Source organism: Diabrotica virgifera, chromosome 3 (assembly GCF_917563875.1).
Source record: "Diabrotica virgifera virgifera chromosome 3, PGI_DIABVI_V3a".
NCBI lineage: Eukaryota > Metazoa > Arthropoda > Insecta > Coleoptera > Chrysomelidae > Diabrotica > Diabrotica virgifera.
In genome coordinates, this window is record NC_065445.1 from 132,853,210 (window position 1) to 132,866,621 (window position 13,412).

The 13,412-nt window shown below is 31.4% G+C and overlaps 1 protein-coding gene across 1 annotated transcript in view; it reads left to right on the forward strand.

Annotated features, from left to right (window-relative positions):
- The window catches only part of LOC114342402 (uncharacterized), a 135,185-nt gene that overhangs the window by 64,888 nt on the left and 56,885 nt on the right, over nucleotides 1–13,412 (forward strand). The window contains exon 2 of the mRNA XM_050645544.1: nucleotides 1–315. This exon is cut by the window's left edge and continues 3 nt beyond it. Coding sequence (XP_050501501.1) covers nucleotides 1–315 — 315 coding nt within the window. The remainder of the gene's footprint in view (nucleotides 316–13,412) is intronic.

The following is a 13,412-nucleotide window of genomic DNA, read 5'->3' on the forward strand; positions in this document are numbered from 1 at the left end:
GCTCACAATCACATCTTGGACTTTGACACTAACACATCTTTATTTGCGGTGTACGATGGACATGGGGGTCACGAGGTGGCCCAATATTGTTCTCAAAAGTTACCTCAATTTATAAAAGACACACAAGCTTATAAAGATGGTGATATCATGCAAGCTTTGATTCAAGGATTTTTGGAATTTGATGCAACTATTCCTACAAAAGATGTGGTAGCAGTTCTGAAGGAAATAGCCGGTGAAAAGGAGGGTGAAGAAGAAAGTGACGAAGAAGAAAACGTAGATAATTTGTATGAAGAAGCTACGATGCCCATTGAACAGGTAATGACTCATTTAAGTATGTTAGAATTTATTGAATTCCAAGTTTAATTTAGTAGACAGGGTATAGTGAAAATCTTCTACTAACAAATAATGTATCATATCTACATCAAATTTTATATTTTCTTTATTATAATTCAGTGAAATAAGATGTTGTACTTTAGCAGTATTTTGAGAAATCCTCTTCACAAAACAGCCCTGAAAAATTTCTAATTTTTCTACAAATTACTTTCTGGGTTTGACTACTTTTGGTTTGACTACTTTTAATGTTTGACTAGTTTTGGTTCAATATTTTATTGATTTCTACTATCGTTTTGAAACTATGGAGTACATATAAAAGGTTCTGGTTCATTAAGATCCTCGAAAATTGTTTGGAAATGTGCAAATTGTTTTAATGTAAGCAATGAAAAATGGTCTCTTTGTCAATTTATAATTGTGAAACTTTTTCTTCATATCTTCATATTGATTTTACCTTGTATATTAAGATATATGTACATGGTATAGTTGAAATGCAAATCGGTCAGAATGGGCACTTTATCAATGTTTAGTATATGAAATCGATATGTTTAAGAAATTTCAGATGATGCTAAAGATCGGATGTTTTAACGTCCCATTAATCGTTCTGAATTAGTCAACTGATATTAGTACAGTTAACCTTTAACTACACAAGCTGGGGTATTTTGTATGTGTATAAGAATTCTACTGCAAATATATTTAAAAATTTAATTTTTGACTTTGTTTGTCTGTCTAACCTATTACTGGAACGTGCTTTCCAATTGGTTTTAGTTTCGTTATAATCGGCGTTCTGGGAAGTTCGTAATTTACAGTTCATTATTTGTTGTTTCCGGTGGTGGACAATATACGCCACGATGATAGTAATATAAGTAGTGATATAAGTACATATTATATTAATTATTTTTTAGTCATTATGGCACAAAATATATTTTTCTTTATAAACAATACTTTTTTTCATGTAAAAAATCACATTTAAAAAATGTGTATTTTTCCAAAAAAAAAATAAACAAATCCGCTGATTTTAAGTGTATTTTCTTGTGGCGTATAAAGTACGCCTGGCATGTAATGTTATAACTTGATGCGCGGGTAGTTAAAGGTTAAAATAGTTAGACAAAGAAAATGCAAGAGAAATATTTTTTCTACTTTGCAACCGAATTCAAAATTATTTTGCACATCATATTTGAAACATTTGGTTAAAATATCTCATTTTTGTTGGTATAAAAAATGTATTAACTGGTTTGGACTAAATTACAGTTCTGTTTATCCTAGAAGGGATATGTTAACCCATTAATAGCGAAACATTGAAGTAGTAATAGGAAATTATGCAAACAAAATTTGGATATTTTCAAAAAGAGATATGATCTGACGTAAAAATAATTCTAACATGCTATGTACTAATAGTATAAGTCATAAAAAGATCTTTCTGCATTCTTCTATATTTTTAATTTTATAATTAGTAAAGTATTATCAAAATAGAAAGTAAAGTAGTTACTACAGTTATGAATAATATTTCTTCACCATTTTGATATTTAGTTGTAATAGTTATTTCAGCAGTGCTAATAAAAAACTTTAAAGAGCAGTATTGAAAAATTTTCATTTTAAAACGTTTTTATATACTTGGCTTGGTTGATGTCACGGCCTCCGCAATTTTTGTTATCCATTTTAAAAATAGTTCTAGGCCATCTAGGTACCTGAAATTTTGAGAATAGCTTAGACCTAGTTAACAATGCAATATTTAACTGCTATTATACAGGGTGATTAATTAGTGGGGTAAAGCTCCGTAGATCCGTTATAGTAATGGATAGCGATAAAAGTTAATAACAAAAATTGTAGCAAACTTTGAACTTCACATTACAAAATTAGTTAGAATGTTACGGGGTGTTTGATAACATAGTGACAGATCAAAGTTATGTTTTTTTAAATGGAACACCCTGTATTTTATTTTATATTCGAAATCTTCTTAACTTCTCCATTACAAAAATATAAATGTGTAGTATGTTATACAGGGTATTTACAAAGTTATAACCAATTTTATATGAAAATCATAACAAGTTTAACTCCCTGTGTAAATAAAAATACGCACAACGGCAATGGTTTATTGATGCCATATTTTTTTATTTATAGCCAAAATTTTCATAAATGATCGATATTGCTAATTTTCTTTATATTGAATACAGGGTGAGTCAAAACGCAAGTAGATTATTTTCTCAGTAATTTTAAATAAAACACCCTGTATTTTATATCACTATCGAAAAGTACCATTACCATACTTTAATTTTTATATAACATTCCCTATGTCTAAATTTATTAGTTTTCGAGATATTTTCATTTTTCAGGGCAAATTATTAATTACGGGTCTAAATCTATCCAAATTTTAGGCAAGCCATGACTGAATTGTCTTATTGCCGGTTGTTCGAACGCTAATCAACAATGATCACTATCAAATATTTAATTACTTTCACCAAAGCTGTCAATGTCAACTTTTATTGGGTTGCTGAAAACATAATTGATTAAAATTATGAGATTAGTTAATCAATTAACATTACAATTACTAACATAATTGATTAAGTAATTTCTTATTATGTTTTCAGCAACCCAAACAAAGTTGACATTGACAGTTGGTGACAGTAATTAAATATTTGATAATGATCATTGTTGATTAGCGTTCGAACAACCGGCCCTAAAACTGACAATTTACGATTATTTATTATCAATCTGTAATCAAAGTTGGCTACAATTTTCGTTATTAACGTTTATTGCTATCTATTACTATAACGGATCTACGGAGTTTTACCCCACTAATCAATCACCCTGTATGGATAAATCGATTTTTTTTATTTCAAACTATTTTAAAAACTTGATTAATGCAATGGTATTTTAAATTACGTTAATAAATCGATATCTACAAATTGATGGTGGGTCAGTGACTGCAGATCGAAAGTTCCCTAGTTCAAACACAGCTGTTGCGTATCTTTTTTTAATTTTTTTTAATAAATATTTAAAAGTTGATGTACTTAAAATTCATATTTTATAAGTTAATTATTATATACCATTTTTTCTACAACCGTGTTAAAAATGCAATTTTTAGCACTCCATACGAGCGTTAAAAATGCTACTTTAAGGCACTAGTGCTTTAAAATATTTTTAAGGCACTGCAGTTCGTATTGACCGTATAGACAATTTTGATGCAATGTCAGAAAAATATAAAAATGGAATGTCAGTTAAGTTCAAGTAAAAGTTTTTGTAGATACTGTCCTGTAATTACGTTTGTAGAAAAAATATTGTATGATATGCGTGTTAAAGAGTACATTTTTAAGGCACTCATGTGAATTGTAGAACTCGCTATCGCTCATTTTGCAAACTTTTACATGAGTGCCTTAAACGTGTACTTTTAACACTTATATCATAAATTATAACTATTAAACAACTGTGGTATTTTAAAAAGTACTTTTATATACTAGTCTAATTTTTGGAATTATAATTTTAACAGCAATACACCTACTAAAAATTCATATTTTATTCTTTCAAAACATGTTGTGTCCTGTATATAACAAAACCATGTTAAAAAGTACTTTTTTATTATAGTGTAATTTTTGGAATTTTAAGCATTTTATATCGTCAAATTATTTTATATTTTCTCCTATAAATAATAAAAAAAAATTATTATTAAAAAGTTCTTTTTTATAAAAGTGTAATTATTATTTGACATATTTTATACTCTTAATAATTAGTGATGTAAAATTTCCGGGAAGATTCGAACGCCGGAAAGTTTTTGGAAACTTTCGGAGACTTATGGAAATATTACATTTTTATTAAAATTATTATAATAAATTATACAAATCAGTAGTTAGGTTTACTTATTGTTGTTGTATTCCGACTACAGAAAAAATCTGTTATAAATTAAGTGCCCAAAAATACTTTTAAAATTTATTTAACTTAATAAAAAAATACTCTGAATATTTTTTTATTAGTCTAAAAGTTATTTTATTTAAAAAAATATTAAAATAAAAAAGATAACATTACAATAAACAAACCAAAATTGATTATATAGGAAATTACTTCAGGTAATCTGTATTCCTATATAGTATTGAAGCAGGAACTTTTTTCTTAACTAATAATAACGGAAGAAACTACAAAATTCTTAGGAATTATAATTATAAAATATATAAAAATAAGAGTCTATTCTTGTGAGTCAGAGAAATTTTCTTCACAAAGCTGTACTCTGTATTATGAAGAGTCTCTCTCCGTCTCGCTTAATCTTTCATTTTCTGATATGGATCTAGAGTCTTGCCCTGGTTCCAACAGGTGAGTTATAGAAAGATTCTCATCATATACCATTTTTCCATGTTTATAGTCTTTTAGAAGTTTTTAATTATGAGCTATTATACATTAACTTCCCTGCTCTATCTATAGTCAGTCTATTTCTCCTTTTATTATGTATGAAAGAGTATGTGCTATAACTACGCTCTGTTTCGGCGTTGGAAGCTGGTAACCCCAGTATTGTAATAATTGCCTAATATTTTAAAGAAGTTTTGGTGAACATTCCTTGTCACCAGCTTATACAATCTACTGATTGTGCTGAAAGCCAAATAAAATCCATTGACCAAAGGTCTGCTTTTGCACAGAACTTTGTTAGTTGTGTAAAAATATTTTCTTTTTTGTCAATAAACTTGGGATGCTTGGTTAATATCTTGTCTATACACTACATAGCTAATATATGCTCTTCACCAGTGAGGCTTTGTTCTGTTAACGAAGAACCAGGTAAGTTCGCAGCATAGTGCAAAGGTTTCACTGCCATTTTTTTACATTTTCTAATTTAGATAAGCATTCCTTTTCTTCAGACTTACTGATTACAAGTAATGGAATATAAATTATTTATAAGACTATACAAATCAAAGAAAATACCATTTTATAAATGCAATAAACACAATTGATTTGTTTTTATGCCAAATTGCAAATAAAATGTGACAACTGTCAGATTTAACTAAAATGTCATGTTAGAATAAATGTTATAAATGTGTATTATCACGGACTTACCTTTTTTTCTATCATTTGTGACTTACTGAAAAATGCTCATGAAAAGGACTTTACTTACGATGTTTTGTTTTTCAATTTTTTCGCTTAAGTGTCACGCTTTTTGTTGAGATAGTTACGATGCTTGTTGGGTTCAAATTTAAAGCAATCACGTTGCATAAGATTTATTTTAATTGTGTTTTATTTGGTGAGAATCAATGATACATTACAATAATTATTACAATTATGCATTTATTAAAAAAATTTAAAAAATAAGTTATCAATAATCAAGAATCCATACTTGATTTGAAAATCAAGCTGTGTTGGTTATCTTTATTAACAAGACTTTGTGAAGTTTACTAATGTTGATTTTGAATTTGTTTGGTATTAACGTTTCAGAGAAATGTTGCCAATTTAAAAAATTAGCAAATTTCAATGACTCGGTAACATAGTTAAAAGGATTTGTTCTTGAATTGCATATGAGACCACACAGTTTTGCGACGGCTGAAAAATTCAATGCTACTGTGCACAAAGTCTACGGGCATCATTGTATATCCTGGTAACAGAAATGTGTTTTATATTCTTTATAATTTCACTTTTTTCGATGAAGTAGGATAGCATAGCCAGCATTTCTTTGTTACGATTCTGTCCAGAACAGCGTCGCAATTGTTTCATGTGTATTGATTGTGCCCACGTATTTCAACTCTGTGTACTTTATTTAACTGCATATTATCCAGTTCGGTCTTTCCCACACAATGGAAAGTTTCTAAAATTGTCCCTGTGTTTAAGAAAGAAAATCGAACTTCTATCCAAAACTATAGGCCTATTGCTATCATATCCAACTTTAGTAAAATTTTCGAGATATGTATAAATAAACATCTTTACACCCACATTTCACCATTCATAGTTCCCCAACAGCACGGATTTATCAGTGGTAAATCTACTTTAACAAATCTTGTTAATATCACTCAATTCCTGTGTGAAGCATTAGACAGAAATGCTCAAGTCGACGTCATATACACTGACTTTTCCAAAGCTTTTGACCGCTTAAGTCATAAAATTCTACTGAATAAGCTCAGTTCTATTTCAGTCACACCTACGCTGTTACAATTATTTAACTCTTATTTTACAGATCGATGGCAATATACACAAATTAGAGGTTTTAAATCAACCCCTTTTCCTCAGTTATCCGGAGTACCTCAAGGTTCAATTGTAGGGCCGCTATTGTTTGTGATATTCGTTAATGATATTGTTGATGACCTAGATGTTCATTCACTAATTTATGCGGACGATTTAAAATTATTTTTTGAAATTAAGTCACCCTCCGATTGCATTAGACTTCAAGAAAATTTAAATAAAATCAGTATATGGTGTGACACTAATTGTTTGCAGCTAAATGCGTCTAAATGTAATGTTATGTCTTTTTCTAGAAGCCCTTCTCCAACACACTACGATTATCATATACATAATACTTCAATTTGTCGCCCCAGCTCTGTTAAGGACCTGGGGGTCATATTTGACTGCAGACTATCATTTGTTCCACACATCACTAATATCGTTGCGGGTGCGTTTAGTACTCTAGGTTTCATTTTACGAAATGCGAAAGAACTTACCGATATTGACACTTGCAAATTTTTATATTCATCTCTTGTTCTCCCCAAACTCGATTATGCATCGATAGTTTGGTCTCCAATTTATCAAAATCACACAACTGTTTTGGAATCAGTACAGAGGCGGTTTTTAAAAAGTATGCACTTTAAATCCACTGGCATTTATCCTGCTAGGGGATTTTCTGAAGAGCTACTTCTCGATAAATTTAAGATGCAAAGTCTTCAGCGTCGTAGAATAACTCAATCTTTATGCTTTTTATTTAAAATTATTAACAATCAAGTAAATACTCCTGAGTTATTGCAACTTCTTAATCTCCACGTACCACGTGTTGCTTCTCGTACTTCACAAACGTTTTATGTTAACAGAGCCAGATCAAATATTTTGGTGCAGTCACCTCTAGTACAAATGCAAGCTCACTACAATGCGAACTCTGATCTCTTTGACATCTTCAATTCTAATTTACGCATCATTAAGAATACTGCTAACGATATTAGGTTGCAACCAGTCACTTTTTAACATCTTGCTGTTATATTATATATTTATTCTGTATTTTTGTATTTAATTGTTTTACATACTATGTATTTTCTGTTTTTCTTTAATTACTTTATAAGTTTTTGTTCGTCGTTGTTCGTATGTGAGTGTGTTTTTCTCATTTTGAGTTTTTTCACACACTTACATATAAACGGCGTTTATGTAGTCTATGTATTTTATACTGTTTTGTTGTTATGTTTATGATCTGTAAACGGTAAATTTACTAATACGCTTAATACACTAACCCAGATTGTAATTGGTCCAGTACTGTTATTTGGGTACTAAATAAATAAATGTGTGGCTTCAATATCTTTCTTTTTTAAACACATGTAAACTACTGTACAAATTTCGTTGCAGCCTCTTTTTGCACCTGCTTCACCCCACAAGTAACAATAAACATTTGCAGAACCTCTCTCATAAAATAATGTTCAATTATAGAATGCATACTTTTCACAGCAACAATATTTAAAAATATAATTATGAAAATTACATTCTCGCATTTTTGGGCAGGTGCTTTATATTCATAGAGTAAAAAGGTACTGTTTTCTTTGTCAAATTAAGCTGTTTGCAACAATAAATAATACTCACCATTTTTGCTCTCCTCTTTTCGAAGTAGTTAACCAACAAATTGAAGCAGGAAGGTGAAATATCTAAGTAACTAACTAAGCAGACACCTGTAGGAATAAGACCAAAGTCTAAACCTTTAAAAAGGGGGTAAACCCTGTAGTTGGCTGTATACCTTCAATATAACAACGTGGAATGAAGTAAACACTTCTGTTGTATGTAGGCATATGAATTTATTAAAAATCCTTAAAATTTATCCACGAAGGAGTGGAAGTACAAAACGTTTTCGGTCAGACTGACCATCATCAGTGTAAACCTGGAAATAAGTAAACCATTAAGATTAAAAAGCAAAAGGGTGAAATTTAAATTTTTTCAACTGTCAAAGCGTTTAGGAGCTGACTTTGTTTAATGACAAACTTTTCAAACTTTGTTTGATTTTTATGGATGTTCATATTAGCCCGATCAAAGAACAATTTGACCCCAAAAAAAATAAAGGAAGGATGAAAATTTGGGAATAGGTAGTTGAAATTGTCTATTATTTTATAAGAAAAAGTTTACAATTCTACATCCCCTCCATTTTTGAAAAATGGAGGGGAATACCCCCTCTCGAAGGTGAAAAATATACATTCGAAGTCCGGAATTTAATAAAATGACTAATTCTGAGCAACTTTTGTTCTATACAGTTTTTTCCCTAAGTCAATACTTTTCGAGTTATTTACAAGTGATTATGTTCATTTTTAACAGACAAAAACATGTTTTTGGACGGTTTTTCGGAGATAACTCAAAAAGTAAGTATTTTAGCGAAAAAAATATTCTTAGCAAAAATATAGCCCATAAAAAATTGAAAAAAATGGTGTAGACATGAGGCCTGTAGGTGTAGACCCAGCAGAAGCAGAGTTGCAGCTAACGAAAAGTAGATTCATCTTCGTCAAATTCCAAATCGAATATTTCAATGTGAAATAACCCAAAAACGGAGCACTTTTAGGGGAAAATTCATTTTAACTTTTTTAAAGTGTTTAAAAAAAGGTTTACAGTAGAACCCCGATTATCCGTGTGCGGATTATCCGGGCTGCGGATTATCCGTGCTATGATTTTATATTACTTAAATTGCATTTTTGAGGTTTTATCAAAATAACATCACTGTAAATCACTCGACGGAAACTATACGCGGAGAGGGATACTCATAATGAAAGATTTATTTTTTCTGTTGTCTTTTTATGGTAGGGCTATATGTATGTTATATGTGAAAATAGTCACCTTGAACCACTCAAGGGTTACCGACTCTTTGGTTTCGCAATATCAGTTCCTATTTCATCATCCTTCCAGCAAGCGTTCCCATAGAGATAGCTGACCATGCATGGACGTCAACCTCTGACCAAAGCTGGCCTTTCGTGGGAAATGCCGACACCACAGTTTGTAGGAAGATTATAAATTTAGTACTTTAACATTATTGTATCACTCGTCATTTTAGTTTCTCGCTAGTAACATATTTGCATTATATAATTTTATTTACTTCAATTTATCATAGAACAAAGTATAAGTGTAATTTGTGAAATAAATCTTTTTTAAAAAAGTCAATTAAGAAGTTAGTGATTTAACATTTGGCGCAGTCAGTAGGATCCGGTCAACGTTGATAGAACAAGGAAACTAACTAGCAACGGCGGATCCTTATCCCTCAACGGAAAAAGAACCTAGAGCCGTCCTCATTCAACTGGATACTACGGAAGGAACACCTGGTGAAGCCCCTGGTAGCAGATCCCGTTAGAAAACAAGACGTCCTCGATGTTTCTGTTAATGTAAGTTATTGAATCATCTCGTTTTAATATTTTAATATTTGCAAGCATACCGTACATACATCATACTATTTTCAATTTATAATCTTGACTATACAGTAAGTCAAGCCAAGTTGATTATCTAATAATGAAATATTTTTTCTTACATACTTTTATTATTTTATCATTTTTATTTACGCATTTCATTGATTTTATATTATATTTTCGCCGATATTTTACTTTATTTTACCATATTTTACCTGATTTTAGCATATTTTACTTGATTTTTACCATATTTTACATTATTTTTACCATATTTACTTGATTTTACCATATTTTACTATATTTTACCTTATTTTATTTTACCATATTTTACTTTTCGTATTTTGTATATTCTGTTTTTATACTTCCACTGACATATTATTATCAAAATGCCTGAAACCCGTTCACAAACCCAAGCTGAAATTGAACCCTACAAACTTTCAGAAATATTTTCCATAATTCCTGAATTCGAAGGAGACCCAATCTCTCTTCCAACATTTTTAGACGCATGTGATTGCGCGATCAGAATGGCTTCGGAAGACCAACGTATCTTATTAACGATTCACATTAAAAATAAACTAAGAGGTAAAGCAGCTCAATTAATAAACTCTAGAAAACCAAGTTCTTACACAGACATAAAAAATTTACTAAACCTTCATTTCGGAGATAGTAGAGATCTCACATCTTTAATTCATGACCTACAAAGACTTCGACAGTTATCAAATGAATCACCATTAACCTTTTTCAACAGACTACAAGTTCTAAATGCAAAAATGCACGCCTCAATCCAAAAGTCAGACCTAACCCAAGACCAAAAGAAAGCCCAATGCACTTTAATTGACTCTATGGCTTTGAATACTCTTTTAACTGGACTAGAACCCCGCTTAGGACAAATAATTAGAGCTAGCAACCCTCCTGATCTTATTGCAGCCAGTAACCGTATCAGACGTGAACTTCAGTTGTCGTATTTCGAAACACAAAAATCAAATAAAGATAACCAAAATAATCCAAAACCTTCCCAACCGATGAGAAGAACCTCATCTAATTTTTCTAAATGCACAATTTGTGGACGAATTGGCCATCTAAGTAGCGAATGCCGCTCCTCACGTTTTCCTTCCTACCAAAATCAATATAATGGTAGACCACAAAACTACCAAAATAATCAAAATCAATACTCTTCCAATCAACAAAATTTAAACCCACAGAGATCGACTTTCCCTTCTCAAAATCAACCGCAAAATCGCCCCACTGTTATTCAGAGAAATCCAAATTTTCAAAATTTTCAGCAAAGAGCCCATGTCTTTAATGAATACCCTGATGATCTCGTAGAATCTTATGGAGATTATTATACAGAAAATGATCTCCAAACTGACTATTTTTACGATTATACCAATGATACACCTGATTATACCAATGATGCCCTTTATTTTACCAATGATACACCTGATTCAGAAAATTATCAGGATTTTCTTTCACTACCCAATCAGAACCATCCTCCAGTACATACGAACCTTTCAACCGATATTATCAACGTACAACAACAAATACAAGCCCTCAATTTGGACAATTTCGATCCAAATGTGAACTTCCCGGAACAGAAATTCCTGTAAGCCCCTTTCACACAATGAGCTCTAAAAACTTATATTATATTAATGACGCTACGAATACTTTTAAACTTCTAATTGATACCGGTGCAGGAATTACAGTTTTCAAAGAGAATACTGCACGAAATTATCATAATCGATCCCCAGAAAATGTTACCATTCAAGGCATAACCGACGAAAAACTCTTAATTACAGAATCTGTCCTTATTCCCTTTACCGATGATAACCCCCACAAAGTTTTCATTTTTAACTTAGACATTGACTTTGACGGAATAATAGGCCTAGATTTCCTAGACCATTACGAATGTGTAATAGACCTTAAAACCAGACAACTTCATACAAACTTCAAAACCCTTACCCTGCATAAAGTTGGACAAGACACACATAAGCCCACAGAAAATACTCCGGCGACATTTCCTACAAAAATAGTACCGCCAAATAATTTTCAAACATATCCGAAATCAAACACAAACATTAAAGCTCAACAAAATAACAGCTTACTTCACGAAAACACTCATGACCAACAAAAACACATCCCAAGACCAGAGAAAAAACGAATAAAAGAAAAAATAAACCAAATTTCTATTGATAGCCGAACAGAACAAATATTTAAATTAAAATGCAACCTATCTAATACAGACGCAATACTATCATCCCAAGAAATCGAAAAAGTTCGAATTCCTCACGCATTAGTCCATGTAGACGAAAATGGAGACTTTTTAACTTCTGTCATTAATGCTAATGCAATGCCAAAAGTAATCGAATTTTCGAATATTTCTATCGAACCTATAGAAAACTTGGAGACAATCTTCACCTACGACGAAAATCACTGCGAACATCCAATTATAGACAGAGAACAAATAATTAAAGAACAACTGAGAATTGACCATTTAAACTCAGAAGAAAAGGAACAAATTCTAAACATTTGTACGGAATTTTCAGATATATTTTACGTAGAAGGTGACAAGCTGACATTCACGAACGAAATTAAACATGCAATCGAAACGAACAACGCGAAACCGATATACACGAAATCTTACAGATACCCGCAGGTTCACAAAGAAGAAGTCAAGACACAAACCAAAAAAATGCTAGAACAAGGAATAATTCGGCATTCAGTAAGTGCCTGGTCGAGTCCAGTGTGGGTGGTACCCAAAAAACTTGACGCATCTGGCAAACAGAAATGGAGAGTCGTTATTGACTATCGTAAACTCAATGAACTTACAACAGAAGACCGTTATCCACTCCCACAAATTTCAGAATTGTTGGACCAACTTGGAAAATGTCAGTACTTTACAACATTAGATTTGGCGTCCGGATTCCACCAAATTGAAATTGATCCAAAAGATATCCAAAAAACAGCCTTTTCAGTTGACAACGGACATTACGAATTTGTTCGTATGCCTTTCGGGTTAAGGAATGCTCCTTCCACCTTTCAACGAGTAATGGATAACATTCTCCTAGGAATTCAGAACGAAAGATGTTTAGTATATATGGACGATATAATCATCTATTCAGCCACCATTCATGAGCACATATCACGACTGACAGAAGTATTTAAAAGATTAAGGAAAGCAAATCTGAAGATACAACCAGATAAATGTGAATTCTTAAGAAAAGAAGTCGCATACTTAGGACACCTCGTTACAGAACACGGAGTAAAAACAAATCCTGCCAAGGTATCATGCATAAAAAGTTTCCCAGAACCCAAGACAACTAAAGAAATAAAATCATTTTTAGGCCTAGTAGGTTACTACCGTAGATTTATACCGAATTTTGCCAAAATTTCCAAACCACTGACTAAATTACTTCAAAAAGATATCCCTTTTGTTTTTAATACCGAATGTAAAGAAGCATTCAACGATCTTAAAAATATTCTAATGACAGACCCAATTCTCATATATCCAAATTTTGAGGAACCCTTTTTACTTACTACTGACGCTAGTGC